General features: G+C 32.1%; 1 protein-coding gene across 1 annotated transcript; it reads right to left on the reverse strand.

Annotated features, from left to right (window-relative positions):
* Nucleotides 1-483: 483 nt before the first annotated feature.
* Nucleotides 484-19702, reverse strand: LOC124533363 (23 kDa integral membrane protein-like). The gene is made up of 5 exons (XM_047108588.1): nt 19481-19702; nt 4374-4559; nt 3772-3954; nt 2638-2874; nt 484-1990 (listed from the first exon to the last, which is right to left on the reverse strand). Exons 1-5 carry the CDS (start codon nt 19541-19543, stop codon nt 1916-1918), a joined length of 744 nt encoding a protein of 247 aa, XP_046964544.1. The 5' UTR covers nt 19544-19702; the 3' UTR covers nt 484-1915.
* Nucleotides 19703-20809: the final 1107 nt, after the last annotated feature.

The following is a 20809-nucleotide window of genomic DNA, read 5'->3' on the forward strand; positions in this document are numbered from 1 at the left end:
ATCTTATTTGAATTAAGTTCAAACAAGCATGTGAATGAGCAAATACACTGTCAATGATTTTTCAGCTTAGATCATAAGTCCTAAATAGTTTTAAAGATTATGACGTCAGTAAAATTCAACTCTTAGAATTAAAGAAATATATACATAGTCATTAGTACAGATTTAATTATTATATAAGAATATGAAAACCTTAATCCGTCTAAGCACGATATTTACACACTTTTACACGTTTGTAATAGCTCAATAGGTAATACGAAAATTTGTAAGAATATTTAGTGATGGGATTTGAGCTGTCGATAATTTATCGATAAAACACATTTAATATTAATTACATAAGATTTTTTGTAATGTGTATTTCGTATTTCTACTCACGATTTCACTAAAATGAGTGTCGTTAATATTGAAATAAAAGTCACATCCAGAAACACTGATAGTTTATTTTAGAAGATGTATTAACATTTATAATTTCATTCAAATTAAATTTATCTTAACTAAAAGGGAAGTTTTATTTACTAATTTCATAACAATTAAGGAAGATATATTAATTTAAACTATATAAAATAAAATTAATTAGAACATACACTAATCTTGTACTACATTTGAAAGATTACAAATAAATATATACAGTGATATTAATAATTAAATTAAATAAATAATCTATTGAATATGGTGTATTTAAAATGCAATTGTTTTTATATAATGATAAAGTAAATATCTTATTAGAAATTATATTTATACCTAATTAGCTGATACTTAGCTGACTAGTAAATGCCTATTAAAAATTACGACAATTTTAGTTCCGAAATTACAAAATACGTAAACGAAATGTACTAAATACAAGAACAACTGTGCTTTATAATATCATAAATTTCTTAACATTACAATAATTTCCATAAAATATTACATAAAGTGTCTGTTAGACTTTTTACTACAATATCATTTGTACTTGCAGATAAGGTGGGTTAAATTACATAAAAAATATATTTAATTTTAATTGCAATACATTTCTTTAATTTATCTATAATCGATAATTGGTACACGCACGTCACTATCAAAGTAATACTAGTGTTAAAATGTTGCAAGCTTAATAATTAATTTATTTTGATAATCAACATTAAAGTAATATCTTAAAATAAAAATTAATAATAAAATAATATACTTAATCAATAATTAATGTTAAGGATATTAATTATTAATTAAATATATTTATTTATATATTTCAAATAATATAGCACCAGTAACAAATTCAGTGCTTTTTTTAAAGTCTTACACAATTAATTTAAAAATTAAAATTAAGGAATTTAATTTGATACAATTTTTTATAGATTTTATACACATATATGTTAACATGTATTAAGCTCCCGATTATTTTAATGTAAATCAAATTATAATAAACATATATAATAACAGATATAGAATATGCATTTTTTTTTGTAATTAGCTTGATTTACCTAAAGGAGATATACGTGAAGTGGTATAATTATATTAACGTTGTCTTTCAATAATCGCTACTGTCTTTACTTAAACAAATGTATATATTTGTCTAAATCGTATATAGGATTTCCTCATCTTCACCAAAAAACATTTTTAGTTAATAGAAATATACAATGTATGCTCTGAATTTGTTGTTATTCGCTTTTGTTTACATTATTATTTCTAAGTGAGACCAATATTCTTTTGTTTGTAATTAAGAATTTTACTCGTAATTTTTATTATGAATCATAATGACTTAACAGCCATACGCTACAGTTACTTTATGTGAGAATTGCATTCAATTTCAGTCTATAATAGGGAGCTTAATATAATAATAACAAAAGTTTTAAATTTCGAATATTAAATTTTAAACGGTACCGCTTTTAAATATTTTCGTGTAAAAATAAATAATTTTATTTTAGTACTGTGCTTTAGTATATATTTAAGCGGTTTCTCTTCCCTTGTCCTGGGTCTTGATGGAGTGAGCGAGCCACAACGCGAGGACTATTCCTATGACCTGAAGAAGAAATATCTTTACTTACAAGCCCACCTGGGTACCTACTCGTCAGATATAGTACCGCCAAACAGCGATATTTAGTATTATTGTGTTCCGGTTTAAAGGATGAGTGAACCAGTGTAACTACAGGCACAGGGGATATAATATCTTTAGTAGTGTGTAGTTTAGTGGGGCATTGGTGTAATGTAAGAACTGTTTATTATGTTATATCATCAATATCGAGTGTGCGAAACATCGAACACCATCCTGAGCGGGTTGGCCGGCCGATGGGACTCCCCACTGATTTATCGCTGGGTACAGCTTTATGGTCCCTCTACAAAACATCTTTTGTAGAACGGGGGTCTCATTGGAGGCCGTAAATTCTTTGTTATGTGTTTTGTCTTTTTTCATTGGTTAGTTTTAAATTAATTCTAATTATTTAAATGTAACACGAATTCAAATTTTAATTGTTTTGTTTGTAATTGTTTTTATTTGTATATGGATTAATAATCTGAAATAAATGTTTATTATTATTATTAATATCTATTGTCGGTGACCACTTACCATCAGATGGCCTATTGGCCTATCCACCTAAGTATTCCTTTAAATTGGTAAACTTACACCATGTCAGTTCTAAGTGAAAATATAATGTTTGAAAATTAGCTCACCTCCAAAAAGCAGAAGAGTATCCCGCAAACAATGACAGTCATGCCGGCGCTGTGTACGGTGCTCAGGACCTTGTCTTCGCAGCCTTCCTGGTAGTACTTGGAGAGGGAGATGCAGTCGGAGCGCTTGATTTCATCAGCGCGGTCGGTGCCATCTGGAGGGCAGCAGCTGAACGATGGGTTCAGGCGAGGCTCAGAGGCTACGTAGTTGTCCGGGCCGGTGACTCCACAGCATTCCAGCTGGAAAATGAAGTATGTTCTTATCGACCGATAAATTATACTGATTGATAAACAAGTTGTACATCAACAAATAAGGATCAGTAAAAGGTCATGTGTTCATATTCTCGAATCGGTATTTTATTATACCTTACAACAGTAATGCATAACAATGCATATGAATCGATCACTCGAAAGATTCATCCGAAAAAACTTTAATTGAGATCGCTGTGTTAATATAGCCTAAATTATTCGGAAAAAAGCCTTTTGGAAATGTTTTGGTAATTGTATGAATATTATTATATTTTCTATGCGTACTATAAAAATATTAAGATTGTTAATATTAAACATTACCTTGAATTTATATTTGACACCAAAATATATCTAAGACAAGGCCTTTATGATTTTTTTAAATGGAAATATGACGCGACCCGCTCTATTGCGTCCTCTAAAATTTTTCTCCGAATGTCATGTGTGGATCGAATTACATTGAGAATTAAATCGACGTTTGTTTTTTCCAATAGCATATTAAATTGGATTTAATAATTAATAAAACAATCATAAACGATCGTATTTTATCGCTCTGATTCCAAGAAACGTAGGAAGAATGATAACCTTTATACTATCTTTCATTATCATAATGGTTATTATTATTAATTAATAGTTGAGTTATTTTAATAGTGTTAAATTATTCGCATATCAAGTCGTAAACTCTTAGTACCTTTTGAATCTAAACATCAAATCATTGCGAAGCGATATGTCATTCTCGATCGGTAAAGATTATCGCTCATACTGAGCACACAAAGATAGATCTTAAGGTGACGAACATTTTCTTACCCCGACTGTACATAACACCGATATTTTGTAGATAGTACGGATAAGGTATGAACTATTTTGAATTAAGAATACTATTATACTTACGTTGCTCTGGACGCGATCCCAGAACTCCCTATATGTAGAGTCTTCCTCTCGTGTAGACTTGTTCTTGATGAAGGAGGCGCGCAGTTGGGTCTTCATTGTTCCCTCGATTTGCGGGCGTAAGGCAGCTGCAGCGATTCCCACGGACAACTCCAATAGTATGATGATGATGAGGCATCCAGCAAACTAAGAAGCAAAGAGAGGACAAATAGCTGTCATTCACGATCATCCTCAGATTTTACAACAAAGTGCCAAACGAATTTTGTTGATACGTTATTATGGTGTCACGGTCATTATAGTTATTGATGTATAAACAAATTTTTAATAATTACACACACTATACTAATAATAAAATCACTAGATTTTACATATTCTTTTGTTGTTCCGCGCGCTCCATCTGCCTTTAATTTTATAATTTAAACTAGAGCCTCCTATTCAAATGCGGATAGAATGCAAAAACCACCCAGAAAAATGCTTGAACTTCAACTAAAGTTGTAAAGATAGTGAAAGAATATTTCCTAATAAACAAACAAATACATATATTTATACATATTTAATCCATAGGCGTTAATAATAAAATCATGCATAATATTATAGGGACTTACAATATACAGAAGCTTCGGACTCTCCTTCCAAGCCCCGAAGCAGCCGAAGGCAGCCACGACGATGATCAGCACACCCACGACAATCAATACGACATCCGTCTCGTGGCCGGTCGTCTCCATCCCGGCGAAGTCTCTCATCACACCCATGTCCACGCATGCTGCTGCTATGATCACGATACCGAAGATCTGGAAAAAAAGAAAATAACATAAATACGCGTCGTTTAACAACTGCTTAAAAACTTGTACGTGAACTTATACGTGAAAATACATATAATATTATGAATGCAATTAATTGAGATAGTCAAGTTGTTAGAACGCCTGCAAAAATAGCAGGTCCTGTAGGTATCTCAGTTTCATTTGCTTAATTTTCGGAGAAACAAATACACATTAACAAATTCGTGTTAGAACAGCGTGGTAACAAAGTTCCAAGCCACGTTGTTAATAATGTGCATATATATTGTGAATTAAAATAATAATTCATATTAAGGGATTATTTATTTCATATCACGTTCGTTAGTTTAATAAAAAAATAAAATATTGTAGTTAAAACCATAGTTTAAAGGTCACATTACATTCATTGCGTGAGCGGATAGCGTTAACTGGGTTGTATAAATCCTATTAGCGTTAGAAAAGTCACTACATTAATACTCTAGAAAAAGCTTTTACTAATATTACGTGCCATAATGATTCAAAGTATGAAAAATAATCTTGTTTTTAAGTCCGTGAAACTAATCACACAGATAAAAACTATTGAATCTAAGCTGATGAAATTTGGAGGGTTAAATGTAAATTGTTATATAAACGATCGCTAAGCAAAATTCAATTTGTGGAATTTTTGACGTTTAGCAGAGAAATGGAAGGGTTAACCTAACATCAATTTTACTCATGCGAAGTAAGCTGCAAGGCTTTGTGCATAACTTTCTGGTAGGTCCTAGCCACTCATCATATGTAGAATATATGAGAACTAATCAGCAAAAGTTGGTGGCATCTTTACGATGCAACGGTATGTTTAAAACTTTTTAAATTACAATTTCTATTGTCAGTGATGACCAGTAAATCCTCCTTTTGCCGCTCCGCCTATCAATATGACATTAATATAATAATATTTAAAATATTAAAACAGAGACATAATAAAACATATCATTTTTCATATTGATAAGATATAACACGTTGGTTCAGTGGAAGATAGGCTAGGCTAGGCGCTAGAATCCTGTCACGGTAACATGCGTAAGCGATCCCGTGGCGCCAGCCGAAAGACGGAGAGGGTACCGCTAATTTTTTTAGTGGGAAAACCCGGTGGACCTGGGCGCACTAGGCGTCCAGGAAACCGGGGAGTCCCACACACCCCCCGTTTTCCATCACGTGGGGGAAGCGCATAAAGCGTTTTTCCAGCGATAAAAAATAAAATAAAATAAAGGCGGTAGAATCCTAGACTAAAACCCCACGTCTTTTCTGTCGAATAAAAATCACTATCAAGCCAAATTCAGGATGATGGAAGTGAGAACGTGCCTCAGGATTATTTCCGGTCGCGTTGGATTTGCTATCTCATCGGGTTATAAGTCGGCTTACCTCCTAGAGATTGGCCAGCACGGCCGACATCGGTTTAGAAGATTCATATGGAAAGATTTATGTAGATTTTGTATTTTGAACTTATGTAGTTTTAGCAATTATATTTTCTCCACCGATACACGATAGAATTGTATTATAAATAGAAATTAAGTAGATGAAAAAAAAAACACAGTCGAATTGATAACGCCCTCCTTTTTGAAGACGGTTAAAAATGTTCGAACCCGCAATATGTGGTTGACATTTTATTATTATTATAGCTATTCAGCCATCTTGGCTTATTATTACAACAATTAAATTGCAAAAGTGTATTTGAAGAATTCACTGCAATCCACTTGTCTATGAATACAAAATTATATGATGTTATTCTAACATTTGCTGTATCCGATTTGAAGATGATAGTACAAATTACGTAATAATTTGATAACCTGACGTGAATAAAAGTTAAGTAGTATGATCGTAAATCGATGAATATAACATATGTATTTCAATACTAAATTACCTTTCAAGAAACAGATAAACGTTCCATTATTAATATAACTATTGGAATCAACAACAGCCCGTAAATTCCCACTGCTGGGCTAAAGGCCTCCTCTCCCTTTGGTGGAATATGTTCCAAACGTTCTCCACGTTTGGAACATATTCCACCACGCTGTTCCAATGCGGGTTGATGGAATACACATGTGGCAGAATTTCTATGAAGTTTGTCACATGCAGGTTTCCTCACGATGCATACGTTCTAATCACTGGGCCATCTCGACTATTGTAATCATAAAATTTAAATTACTCTTTGACGTATGACACGTAGAGTAAAGGTCCTATAATTTAAAATTAAACAGTTGTTCACTGTAAAGGATTTATATTTGTTTAGAGCTACAAAATATTGCGGATTTATTTCCGGATTCCGGAAACAAGTGTTGCCCAAATAAGAAACAATTTTATAGTAAAAATTTAAATACTGCTATTATATAATATACTAGCCGCCCGCCCCGGTTTCGACACGGTAGCAATGCTTACACTGAATATACAACAGAGTTTTTGTTGTTTTTTTTATTTACTATATTGTTCATATGTCATATACAAAAACGTTTTGCATCACTCTATCATTAAAGAAAACGCATCTAAATCCGTTGCGTAATTTCAATGATCTAAGCATATATAGGGACAGACAGTAAGCGACATAGTTTTATACTATGAAATGATAATGATGATTTAAATTTAGTACCTATTCTCTGCCTTGTCTCTATATATCTAATAGAGAGATACATTTGCATCGCCTAGGGCCTCAACGTTTATTTGGCTGGTTATAAATAACTATTCATAATTACCGTAAACATTTAGCCCATCCCAGACTATGAACGCATAACGTTTACGAGCCACGCCATCAGCTGCCAGCAAAGAGGTCACTGTTTAAATGGGTCAGTTTGATGAACCAAGAAAGCGTTTCGTTTTTCCAAATGTAATTATGGACACGGAAATACATAGGTCTAGTAACATTTATGTCCGCTGATTAATTTAGTTTGTAGTTGGTACATATATGGCTTTTATTTTACTTTTTTTACCGGCTTCAAAAAAAACGAGGTTATTAATTCGTTATGTTTGTTTTAAACGTTTTAGATTACATTTCTATTGAGTTTATTATAAAATTTAATAATGTAAATTAAGTCATTATATTCTAATATTATTGTGACAAATATATAATTTTACAAACGATTTAAAAATAACTTTTACTGTTTATTGATACAAGAATCAGATAATTTTTTTTAATATTAATAATTTTGAATCAAGGAGATTATGATATTTTTGTTAAATATACTATACTCTGTGTAATATACGTACTAAGTACTTACAAGTACTTACTATTGAATTAAATTAATCAATAAAAGCAATTTAAGTTGCTAGCATACTTGCGACCATTCCACGCGGTCAAGATTTATACAGTAACTATTTTAATTTCATATTTATAGATACTTAATAAACATTTAATGTTATTAATTCTTATGTTAATAAAGATAAACTACAAAAGCAATACATAATATTATAAATTCACCTAACATAATTTAACGCGTCATCTTAAATTCTGATGACATTTTTTTAATTTCATTTTCTTTTGTGTGTATTTGTGTTCAGCAAAAATGTTAATAAAAAAAAATAACAAATAGTCATCGCTGAATTAACATTTGCTAGAGAACGGATTGACCAATATCACGTACGAATGCGTTGGTGCGGATCGAAGGCTTCGAATTACTGACGAGGCAGATTTTAGTTGTGGGATTTTATTTCAAAATTTAATTATATTAGCTCTCAGTTCAGATGTATTATTATTCTGATCTAAAAATCCGCAGAAAATTTTAACTTTGCCGTTCCATAAACTCAGAACATTTGGAAAAATACATTGGTAGAGAAGACATATTATTTAATACAAGATTATACAGGTGATAAAAAAGCGCGCAGGTAATGCTAATACTTGTTGACTTCCAGGCAGGATATATTACATACATATGTAATTGTATTTAACTAACATGACTGTATTTTTAATTTTGAAAAAGAGTAACTACTGATTTTTTGCCGGTAGAATCTACATTCCGAGACGGTGGTAGCTTCACTTAATACAGTTTGATAATTGACAATTCAAAAGTGCTTGTAAAACATAAGCCTACTTGAATTAAGTATATTTTGATTTTAATTTTTCCGAAATAGAACGCATTACACATCTACCAAAGCGTGTTAAAGTATGGGTTATAGATAAATATTACCTAAGTATGCCAATGCAATGCCAGTTATGGGATGATCCCAAATATGGGTTGAGGTTAAATTTAATGTTAAGTGAATGGCTACTGGTTCGGATTGAAGGCTATACCAAGAAGAACACTATATATAATAATAAAACAATAGTCTTAGTAGTAACTCATTTTAACCAATGAAATTAAAAAAACAAACATTTAATTCCAAAATAAGTCTTATCTAAGCATAAAATTATCAAATATTTAAATCTTTCAGATGAGTAAGTAAGCGTAAAAGTATTTGTGAAAAAAAATAGGAAAGTTTTGTGTCTTATTCTAAACCCTGCAGGAATCTATCTGAAAATATCCTTAATTACTAATTATGTACTTTCAGTGCGCTTTATTATATTCTTAAAAGTTATCAACAGGAAAATCAGACTCGATGTTTCAATTAAAACGATTCGACCTTCAACAAATACATACAAACGTCACACAGACTAATAGCACCCATTAATATTAAACGCATTGTTGAAAAATATCCAGCCATGTTTATAGAATCACGCCACGATTGCTGAAAATGTATACATATATGTATCATCTACATCTTTACAGTTTTAAATATACATTGATTGGGAGTATATAAAGACTTTACACAGTTGTATGCACACAAACACACAAACACAGAACTGAACTCTCCGGTTTCATGGATTATGGGGGAATGTATATTGTCTACTAACTAACATAACTTGATTGATGATGATTTTTAAATGTTAAAAAGGGTAGTAAGTTTCTTTAGGATTATTTTCGGTTGAATTGACTTTCTGTATCGGTTGTAGCTTCAATCAATATAATTGTTAAATGACGATTCAAAGGAGGTTGTATATATTTTGATTTTGATTTTTATTTCTCTATCTAAGGGTGCATTTGTGTTTGTACCCACATTTTTTTAAAAGATATGACGATCAAATGGGTCATCTAAAGGATATATGTGGTCGCACCTGCCATACAAATTACCACCGTTAGAAATATTACCCATTATTTACATCGTCAATACGCCAAGAACCTTTGATAATATGCTACTTTTCTCTGTAGTTACACTGGCTCACATACTATTCTAACAGGAACACAACAATAATAAGTATAGCTAGCTACTCGGTGGTCTACACAAAGCCCAACAACATTCATAAATAAAGACTCAAAAATAGAAATAATTGTTCTAATAGAGTTGATTGTTAACATGATGTAAGTCTTTAACAACATTTAAAAAAAAGAACACATTCCAATTTAACTATTTTAATTCTAGCCAGTAAAAACACCATGTATACGAATAAAGGACGTGTCTTAATAGATCCAGTCTTTTAGTAAATTGCTTAATTGACGCAATTTAGGTCTAAAGTGGCAATGATTTCATGACAGCGAGCTAAGATCTGTTGAATTGAACATACATACATGTACTATACGGACATTGGTATGATGAATTCAGCTTTATTAAAGAGATTTCTAGAAATTTTTGACACTTACTTTTTTGACAATTGCACTAGACTACATTCCAATGATATTTAAAATTGGAATAAATTCGATTATCAAGGATTTGGATTTAAATTCATTCGAATTATAAAAATACTGGAATTGATCGAATATAAAGATTATTTGAAAATAAAAGTGCACTTGGATTAAATCAATACTAATTAACCCTACAATTGATCCTATTAAGGTAGTCTTTTTATATTTCTAGTGTGTATAAATGATCTTCCTTTGTTAACGGAATTTGGTATATTAGATTACTTGCTGACGATACTGCACTGATTTTTAAGGTCCATTGAAAAAATCTTACTATGACGCTGTAAACAGGGCATTATTACAAATACAACGGTTGTCTACTAATTATTTAGTTTTGAATGACAAAAAAAAATAAACTACGATGTTTTACCTAACCTAATATTAGAAAGCTAAATTATAATGTATCATTAAACAGTAACTATCTTTGTGTAACCAATACTACGGTTTTTTTTAGTATTATCATTAGATTCTAATCTTCAGTAGTGTCCTCATTTTCCCCCCTTACAGAAAGACTTTAACACCATAGTCGCGGTTAGAAAATTTAGACATCCAATATTGATACCGCTCAACCTTTACATATTTTGTTTGTTTTTATCATGTTATGTCCTACTTAATATGTAATATAGACATATAAAATAAAATAGATAGGTCTGTAAAATGACCTGATTTGATGACTCAAAGTGCTTGTAAAAGCCTACTTGAATAAAATATATTTTCATTTACTTTTTTTTTTATAGTTAAAAAATAATTTTAAGTATAGTAAATATGATTTAGAATAATGATTTCACTTCTTCTATCGAGAATAACGGGCAAAAAACTGAATAATAACTCTTTTTCAAAAATTAATTTCAACATTACATAGCGTACGTACCTACGTTGATTTAGTATATACCAAAAAACCCTACGCCAATATTGTTTTAGTTACAGAAATTCCTTCAATGCATCAAAGTAAAGAAAGGTATACCTGTATTTAAGTCAGCACTTATTAAACATTAATTTATTATTAATCCAACGTGCGCTGTGACCCGATCGATTTGTCATTATTACAGGGAGCGTTTTGGAACACACTTTAACTGCACGAATGTAGGTTACAGAAGTGTCATGTCAAATGGCTTCTAACTGACCTAAATATATCGTTAAATATTTTTCAAAGCTCGTTCGACTATAAATATAGTTTGTTTATGTTGTACTTCCGGAGTCATTTCTCCAATTAGGGAACTATAAACCACGTATGTTACTGACTAATGCGTTTTTTAACATGTAGGTAGTTGGACTAAAAAAGGGTCATTTGATAGTGAGTGGTTCGAATCGTCAATACACTATGGTTCTATTGGAAATATAAATCTTAGACCATCAACATCAACAAACTCATTAACAATTTCTTACACTGTTTAAGCATCATCAACGTCAAGATATATGACATTCTTGTTCTTATCAAACGGGACATTAATAAGCATTGGTTTTGACGGGTATCTGATAAGTGGGACCTAGCCAGATGCGCTATAATACTTCTATCTAATACACCATCAAAAGTAGATTGAAGAAGATAGTTTCGATTGGCCGAGACGAACTCTTAGCAAAATCCACTATAGATTGCCAAGTCAAATACTCATTTATGTTCATATGAATCAGCGCAGCAGAACAAAGACTTCATCCTCTCGTAGAGAAGATTTGGAGCATATTCCATAACGCTCCATTACGAGTTATTATACACGTGGCAAATTTGATCCAACACATGGATTTACGAGCATGGAAGCAATTATAAACAGGAGGTGAAGACAATCCTTGTACGTGTATTGATTTGAGATCTTCAGCTGGTAACCACTTGGTATTATATATCTTAATCAATTTGTTTACTGAACGCGTTCCGTTTATTAGGAATTTTGATCCATGAGACCGTTTTAAATGAAGATTAAAATTCTCATCAGGAACAGGAAGTTGTATAACTTGAGGATGTTATTTGGACAATACAACCGAAAAAGTAGGAAAAATTTGGGACTCGTGTATATTGTATATTAATTTCGATAAACCTTTAATCGGTAATAATAATCGTCGGTACGTTCTTTGATATAGTTAAAGGGAATCGTATCGATCTGAATTTAAAATAATATTTCAGGAAGTGTTCAAGTAATAAATATGGTCATATCCTTTATAATAACAACGTTTCACAAGATTTCAAAATTAGGTTTTAAGCTAATGGCATAAAGACTAAATTACTTTAAACAGTTTCTGAACTGTACCAACTAATAATCTGCTTGTGTATTGTCCATTATTTCGGTTTAATTTTCAACTCTATTTGAAAGCAGTACGGTTAGTTTTACTTTATCAGCATTATTTATCTAAGAGGCGAATACAATACCCTTTTCTTTACATTGTCATTTAAATTCTATAGGTCTCTCTAATGTCATGATTAGAGTAACAATGATATTATTTCTGAAACAGTTTTCGAATAATTATTCTGTTGACATACGAAATGTTCTGTTTTTTGAACACTAATATTTTAAACACAAAAATGCTGGATGAAATATTTTGTTATGAATGATTATATAGTTAGTTTTCCATTATTGATTACGGGCGAAGGCCTTTTCCATACTGCCACTGTTGGTTGATTTTTTTTAATTTGGCAGAATTTCATCTCATTCCTACAAGTTAAGATGTTTTCCTTCAACGCCCAGCATGACTCTCCAAGCATCAGTAAATCTTTTTGAAGTATCGTTTAAACTATCCCAGCTCATATGTTAGTTTTTAGTTTATTCTATATCATTTGAAAAGCATATTAAATTTGTGATGATTAATAATTACATCTATTTAATTCAAATGATATTTTAATAACATTAATATACCATTCAATCACAGTTACATTACAGTTCACTGTTTAATTTATGGACTAGTGAACGTTTGTGTTCGAATTGTATATATTTTTTTGTCAATCTAAAAATATCGTGTTCAATACTTACTTCTCACAAAGCATTTCATTGTATTGTAAGTGTGACACCCACTCGCCCTAAATCGACCTCGCTCAATCAATCTATTCCCCATACAATAATAGCATATAACACAGAATATTTAAAAAGTCGATACTTGTGTGATTAATGGAAGGTGGAAGAACTATTTCGAATTTTTATGGCTTATAATGCCTTTAACACGTGGGTTGTAATGCAGTACAATTCGGAAGTCGATTTGTTTCGGAATGATTAATGATAGTTGATGCTATTTAATTGAGCCGGATTATAAGTGCGATGACTCATTTGTAGGCGCCTGTATTACTATGGATGAGTAACATATTTAAATATATTTTATGTTAATAAATAAATATAAAAATCATAGGAATAATGTATATAGCGGAAATATATGGTTATTGTATATTATTACTAACGAAAGTTTACAAATGCGGTATTGTACTTTTATCTAATCACAAAAATATAATATTACATACTCGGAATACGTAACACGCCAATCCTGTACCCGCTGTCTACATAACGTCACGCGCCTACATTTTAATTAAATTACCAAAATATATATAATTAAAGCATGACCTAGAATTGAACATAATATGTCATTTATTTTGTTAAAAATGTTCAATTAATACGGCGAAACGAATAAATAAATTATATTTACATTATCTTAGAACAGTATTATTTAATATATATATCTTTACAGGAATATGAAATTCAGGATCATCACGTCAAGACTTATAGCGGCTTCTTAAGGTAGCGAGACGAAACTACGAAGCATAACTAATGATTCTATAATGATATTTATATTCTACTAGTAGTCGCCCTCGGCTTCGCTCGTTTTAGGGTGTTGGTTGCTTGGTTTAGCCTATATCCTTTCTTGGAGTTTGCTTCATGACAAATTCCATCAAATTCGGTTCTGTGGTTTGGTTGCGATAGAGACAGAAAGACAGACAGACATGGTTACATTCACATTTATAATATTAGGTAATATAGATTCTGATACAACGATATAGTTTTAAGCATCATGTCGAGATGGCCCAGTGGTTAGAACGCGTGCATCTTAACCGATGATTGCGGGTTCAAACCCAGGCAAGCAAGTGCTCAGCGGTAAAGGAAAACATCGTGAGGAAACCTGCGTGTGACAAATTTCATAGAAATTCTGCCACATGAGTATTCCACCAACCCGCATTGGAACAGCGTGGTGGAATATGTTCCAAACCTTCTCCTCAAAGGGAGAGGAGCCCTTTAGCCCAGCATAGGGAATTTACAGGCTCTTGATGTTTGATATAGTTTTATGGATATTGCAAATGTGACAACCCTAATAAAAGCTCAGACTTTAGCCTGCTTTGTTAGAGCTAAAAAAACTGGATCAACCTTCACGCATCGCTTAATATATCCGGAACAACATATGGGCATTGTATTATATAATACGCTGCACTGGAATTTACTTTATGTAAATTAGTTAACGTAAACAATAAACGTATAAATACTTTTTTATTGCTTGCTAGGGCTGCTAACCGTCGGTCTTTTTTGATTGCATAATGAAAGACTTACTGGTAGTTAAATAACTGCCTTGTTATGTTAGTACATCGTGCAATGAGTAATTGAGACATTAAAATATTTAAGTAGTTAGTAGATCTACATATAAGCGATATTATAGACTTACCTCCCAAGATACTCATTTTGGGAGGTAGGTATATGTATAATTTAATTATATTTAGACGTTATTATTATCTATTACTTTAAAAAAAACCCTTCGTCCTAAAAAGCTATACATTTTTAAGAGTTTGTGATAAAATTACATTTTTATTAAATATAGAATATGTATATATACATATATATGTATTCTATTTATTTATCGCCTCAAAGCGTCTAGAGTCGTCGTAAAGTACAGTCGGAAAACATATCCGACTTGATTGTAGCTTCGCGTGACTCAATTGAAGTCACGCCTTGATGTACCTGACGTGTTTTATTTATTTCAGAAATTCTGAATTTCTGGAATTACAATTTACACGTTTACTTAAATCTTGTAATGTTTTTTGTTCATTTTACTGTGATTTGTCACATTTTTGTGTTAATTTTATTAAGATATCGTTTTGTTACTTTTTTCAGGGTCGCCTGGATGTGTATCCAGTAAATCAACAGCCTCTAAAACATTACTGGGCTACAGGGCCGCCGTAAGCGGAGGTGCAACGTGTGCACCGCACGCGGGCGGCACGTCCAGGGGGCGGCAAATTGAGCAATACATCACGTACCTAATTCAAGTCATTATTATAATTCCCACAAATCCTTAAGTAAAATAAATTATTCAAAGCATCGAAAAATATCGCACTCAGTAAAGTTAAAAGTCCGTCGTCTGTTATCCTATGAAAACAGTACTGTCGAAGTTAGGAGAATCTCCTTTCGGCTTCCTTATCAATTGGTAGATTAGGTATCCGTTACTTGTAGTAGGGCGTTGTCGTAGGGCGGCTTGAAGGGTATCACGCCGTAAGTTATATTGGTGGTCGCTCAAAATAGCAGAGCTACGGGCCCCGTTAAACCGGGCGCGGAGGGCATACGTTCGCTGTCGCAGGCGCAACGTGCTCAACGCAAACTTAGAGGTACACCTGTGGGCTGCACATCGTCAGTTGAAAAAAGAGTTAGAAAAGGCGTTAAGTAAACAGAGAGCAAAGGGGCGCCCCTATCGTGGTTTGCGAGGGAAGCTCCGAACATACGGCGCTCCTGTTACGGAATAACTACCGCCAGATCTCCTGCGACTGATCGGGGAGCTATTTCCGGTGAAAAGAGCGGGTCATTCAACCATCGATGCCCTAAAACACCTATTTGGTTGGACTCCCTTAATGCTCGTAACAAGGTTCTTATCTTACGGGACCGTGGGAACAGTGCTGCTGATCCGCTTCGCCGAAGAAGACCAGTAGAAGGGGTCTTCGCTATGGATGTCTTCTCCTCCCGCCATAAGTGTCCCGGGGTTAACGGTTTCTGTACCCTGAGAACTCCCTAGGAAGTGGAACTCCGCAGAGGTGAGCCTACCGTTAGGACGTCACGGTAGTATGCACAAAAGATTTCGTAACATCCTCCAAAAAGACAGAGTCGCTAACGTTGGTTTTTTAGCAGGTATACACCCCGCCCCCCACCTCATGTGGAGGAATAGTGGTATGCGTTTTTGCAGCGAAAAAAAGGGCGGCATCATAGGTATTGCACGCGGGCGACAAAACAGCTAGCGGCGGGCCTGCTGGGCTAAAGCCTCTTCAATTGAGGAGGCGGCTTAAAGCTAATTCAAAGACGCTACAATTTACATGTTTCCTAACGATGTTTGCCTTTAATCCACGAGTTTAATTTTAAACATATTTGCACATGAAAATTCAATTATACTTTTCTAGGTATTTGAATTCTACGCGTTCTAACTCGACCATCTCGACCATTTTATCAACATTTATTCTACCGACACGGTGATACTTGTTGCTATGTTATGTTCGAAGGGAGAACATATGTTCTTACAGGAACAAGGGACATTAAAAATCTTACACTTAATTGGCTTATTGTTGGGTCAAAGTACCAAAATAAACACGTGGGTATACCAATGATATCGGATACTCCCAATCCGGGCACGGATGAGCTTTCACATTGTTGATTTATGTCTCGAATTCGACGTGGAAATCTTTATTTATTATAATTGCCTATCATCTGTTCAATATTACAAGGGATATTATAAAAAAACAGTATATCCTACCTCTCGGTTCAAGCTAGGTCTGTACCAAAGTCGGCAAGCAATCAAAACGTAACATACAGATAGACTTACTTATTGCATTTATAGATAATATTAGTATAGATAAAAAATATTCATAAAATATATGTGCCTTGTCTTATTATACATTAGGCAGTGTACAGCAACAACAGTCCAAAGATTCTAGAGAAATGTTAAAAGAAAAACATTTTTTTTTAATTCAGCCTCTGTCTAAGAGCCTCTGTATGTCACAGATACTGTTGACAATTTGTATTAACAATGTTACCATTTAAAAAAATTGTATTTTCTAATAAAATCGTCAATCAAAGATGCACTATTTACTTCCATTTATATATTATGGGATGCAGGAAATGAGACGACATACATGTGTGCCTAATCACTAAGACTACGTCATTCATTGTAGATCATGATGCATGACGCATATTGAATAATCGTGAGCCTTATGTGATTCAGAGTTAGTAATAATTCCTACAGGTGTATTATTAAATACACTTTTATATACACTATTAAATAAACATTTTACAAATACATTTTATACATAGTATTATATAGTTTGTACTTAAAACAGACTGTTGTATTTTTCAATGTCAACAAGTATCAAGATTATTTGTTTGCGATATTTGTTCGACTACAAAAAGAACATTAGAGTTCCTAATACATTAATTAAAGTGAGATAAACTAATTATTTCCTTAAATATTAATGTAAGTTGTCGTTGATTCTTACTCTTCATTTCCTATGATGACTTTTAGTTGTGCTAACAGATCACAGATTATATCGTCATGTCAAGAAAGATCGAGAAAGCACTAATTGAGAAATTTTTAAATGTTGACAGAACCAAATATCACTGACGTCTATCCTATTCTAATGAGTGGAGTTAAAAAAGGACAGCAAGTATTTTATCATATTCAAATTGATTAGCGATTGTGATCAGTATAATATATTTCAATTGGTACTGCTACTACTGCTAATTAAACAGTTGAATAAAATTATTTATTTGTCATCGATATAAAATATATAATTTTTCAAAACAATTTTTACATGTAGTCACTATGATCACATATAATGTCATACGTGTGTCATAGTCTAGTGATGTAATGTTACTTGTCAAATGATTTAAAAAAAGATTAATATTCATTAACCGTAATAAGGCTTTATCATTTTAGTAATAAGATCTAAATAATAATATTTTACATACAGTCAAGATTATGGTCTAATTACGTAGTATGTTTTCAATATGCGATATTCAGATATTATAAAAAAGGTAAATGTAATTTATTATGTCCTTACTTTATGTTTAATTGATAAGAAGATGACGGTACAAATAAATTGCCTAAAATTAAAAAAGGTATAAATAAAAAAATCATGAACTCCTATTATTTTGAATTCCAATAGTTTTTCCAATGACGATACAGGATTTCCATTGCACATAAAGCATAGGGAAATAAGTAAGCCTAAATAATGTTTTAATATACATATATTTAAGTCAAGAAATATTAAGGAAATACGTACCGAAATTCGTCAGGTCAACTTGTGACTTTGTTATATTACAAAAGAATATGAATACATTTGGTAAGTTACATTTGTATATTAATTTATATTAAAAAGTTGTAAGATTACATTTTTTTAATCTATAACATATTTAAAATAAACGATTCAGTAAGAAGTCCAATTTACAAGTGAAATGTTTATTGATTAAAGATTATGACGTAGAATAGACGCTCTTTGTCGTGTGTTATATATATATATTAAACACGGTGCACTTTCTGGTATAAGTTTTATGTAAAACGGTTTTTTTAATAGGGTACATAAGAACGTCCTCATAATATCACGCGACTGAAAAAAAATGCATCTAAATCGGTATGGTAGTCAATTCGTACCACAAAGAACTTGCCAATGCTTTTACGTAATAATTTTAAACGTCCATTTATGTATATCATAAAAATTAACATAAATAACGTATGATAATAAATAAACATTTCTTCATCGAAAAAGGGAATAACTTGTATCTTGTTTTGATCTAGACTACCTAAAATAGTAACTTAAGGTCTGCAAGTTTAACGTGTAGGGTGGGCATAAACTGCACTTCCTTCCTTTATGAATAATAAATAACAGTCGTTAAAAGACTAATGTTCAAACATTGATTAATTTTCTGTGATAATATTTGATGTACGCTGATATAACTGGTATGTTTATTTTTGAATAAAACATTGCATGCATTATAAATAATAAAAATACTTATGTTACTATATTTTAATGATGTTCTATTTTATTAAAAAAAAAAAAAAACTCGATCGAAGGTATATTTACAAAAATATTTTAAAATATAAAATGTTTGATAGTATTTTTTTAGTGTTCTATAAAAGTAAATTATTTTGAAACGTTTGCGAATAAATAATAAACATAAACCAAAACAATTACGACCTCGAAATGTAAATATAAAATGAAGCGCGAAATCACAGCGTTAGCTAGTCATGAGGCGACAAAAATAACACGCGACCTACTAACAAACTATAGGATTTCTTATGATTAAATAATTTTATAAAAATATTACTCACCATAAACAGGGCATTGAATACAACCAGAAGATATTTTATGCAATTCATACCGCAGCCCTCCATCTTTGTTTAAAAAAAACACTGGCTACAATAATCACACAACAAATAAATGACGCGGGAATTTAAACGTTCGAATTTCAAATGTTAATTTTTTTAAACGCGTTCGCGCGGCTCTCCGTCTCGACAGCTTGTGATTCGGCCAGAGCTGGTGGCGTAATGTGGTAATTTTTGGTTGGTACGGTATTTAGTACCCTGTGGTATATATCGCGTGCGAAGGGTTGATATCACGCACTAATACCACCCTAAAAATCCTTTGACCTCTAATTGTTATGTCGTAAAGTATGATAGGGATCTGATGAATTATTGGTCTAGGAACAAGCGATAGGTTATTGATCTTGTATTTACGGCCAGTGCCCACTGTTGATAAAGTAAGTATCGTTTTTCTTTTTTTTTATTAGGACTCAGGATTTAACCTTTTTGACATCCGGACCGTTTTACTTGCTAAGGATTTACAAGCCCGTCTGTCTCTACCCACTCATCGTATATACCGCCAAACAGAATAAGACAAACCAATACTTAATATTGTTCTTCCGGTTTCATGGATGATTCAGTGTAACAAGCACAGGATGTATAAAGTGTAAATTTCCAAATTCCAAGGTTGGTTTCGTTTTTCTTTTTTTTTATTATTAAAAAATATGGAACACGCCGAAGCGATGCAATAAGGTTATTTTCATTTTTCATATCTCATATAAATATATGTATGACGACGCCATTGTAATTACCCGACCTTTTATTATTATTAAGCTTTTTTACGTAACGTACGTATGAATATTGCCATAACTGGCTATTTATAAAGTAGTTTTAATGTATTGACTTGTATATACATAGATTGTGTCAGTTTCAGCAATAAAATTGCAATAGGGAATGTGAATTTTAGTCTCTATATTTAAAAATTTATAATAAATTACCGTTGGGTGATTTATTTCGTATTATATAGTCAATTTAAGTCCATAATTACTGAAATAAAATGATAGGAAATTTAAACCGTTTCAAAATTTAACACACTATTAGGACGTTACCATTATGATGTAAAAAATAAATAACATTCCTTAGTAAACTAGTTTATTAGTCTGTAATAATAATAAATTCATGATCTCGTTGTGACCATCGAAACAAATGCTTTTAGCGCTTCATATATTTAGTACAGCAAACCTTTAGCAAGGACTCAGGATTTAACCTTTTTGACATCCGGACCGTTTTACTTGCTGAGGCTATACAAGACCGTCTGTCTCTACCCACTCATCGTATATACCGCCAAACAGAATAAGA

This window comes from Vanessa cardui, chromosome 11 (genome assembly GCF_905220365.1).
Source record: "Vanessa cardui chromosome 11, ilVanCard2.1, whole genome shotgun sequence".
NCBI classification, from domain to species: domain Eukaryota; kingdom Metazoa; phylum Arthropoda; class Insecta; order Lepidoptera; family Nymphalidae; genus Vanessa; species Vanessa cardui.

Excerpts from the sequence above, each read along its gene's own strand:
- LOC124533363 (XM_047108588.1), bottom strand. The coding sequence starts at position 19,543 with ATGGAGGGCTGCGGTATGAATTGCATAAAATATCTTCTGGTTGTATTC. Across the intron at positions 3,955-4,373 it reads GTCCGAAGCTTCTGTATATT|TTTGCTGGATGCCTCATCAT; the intron begins GTAAGTCCCTAT and ends TTTGCTTCTTAG. Across the intron at positions 1,991-2,637 it reads TACTCTTCTGCTTTTTGGAG|GTCATAGGAATAGTCCTCGC; the intron begins GTGAGCTAATTT and ends TTTCTTCTTCAG.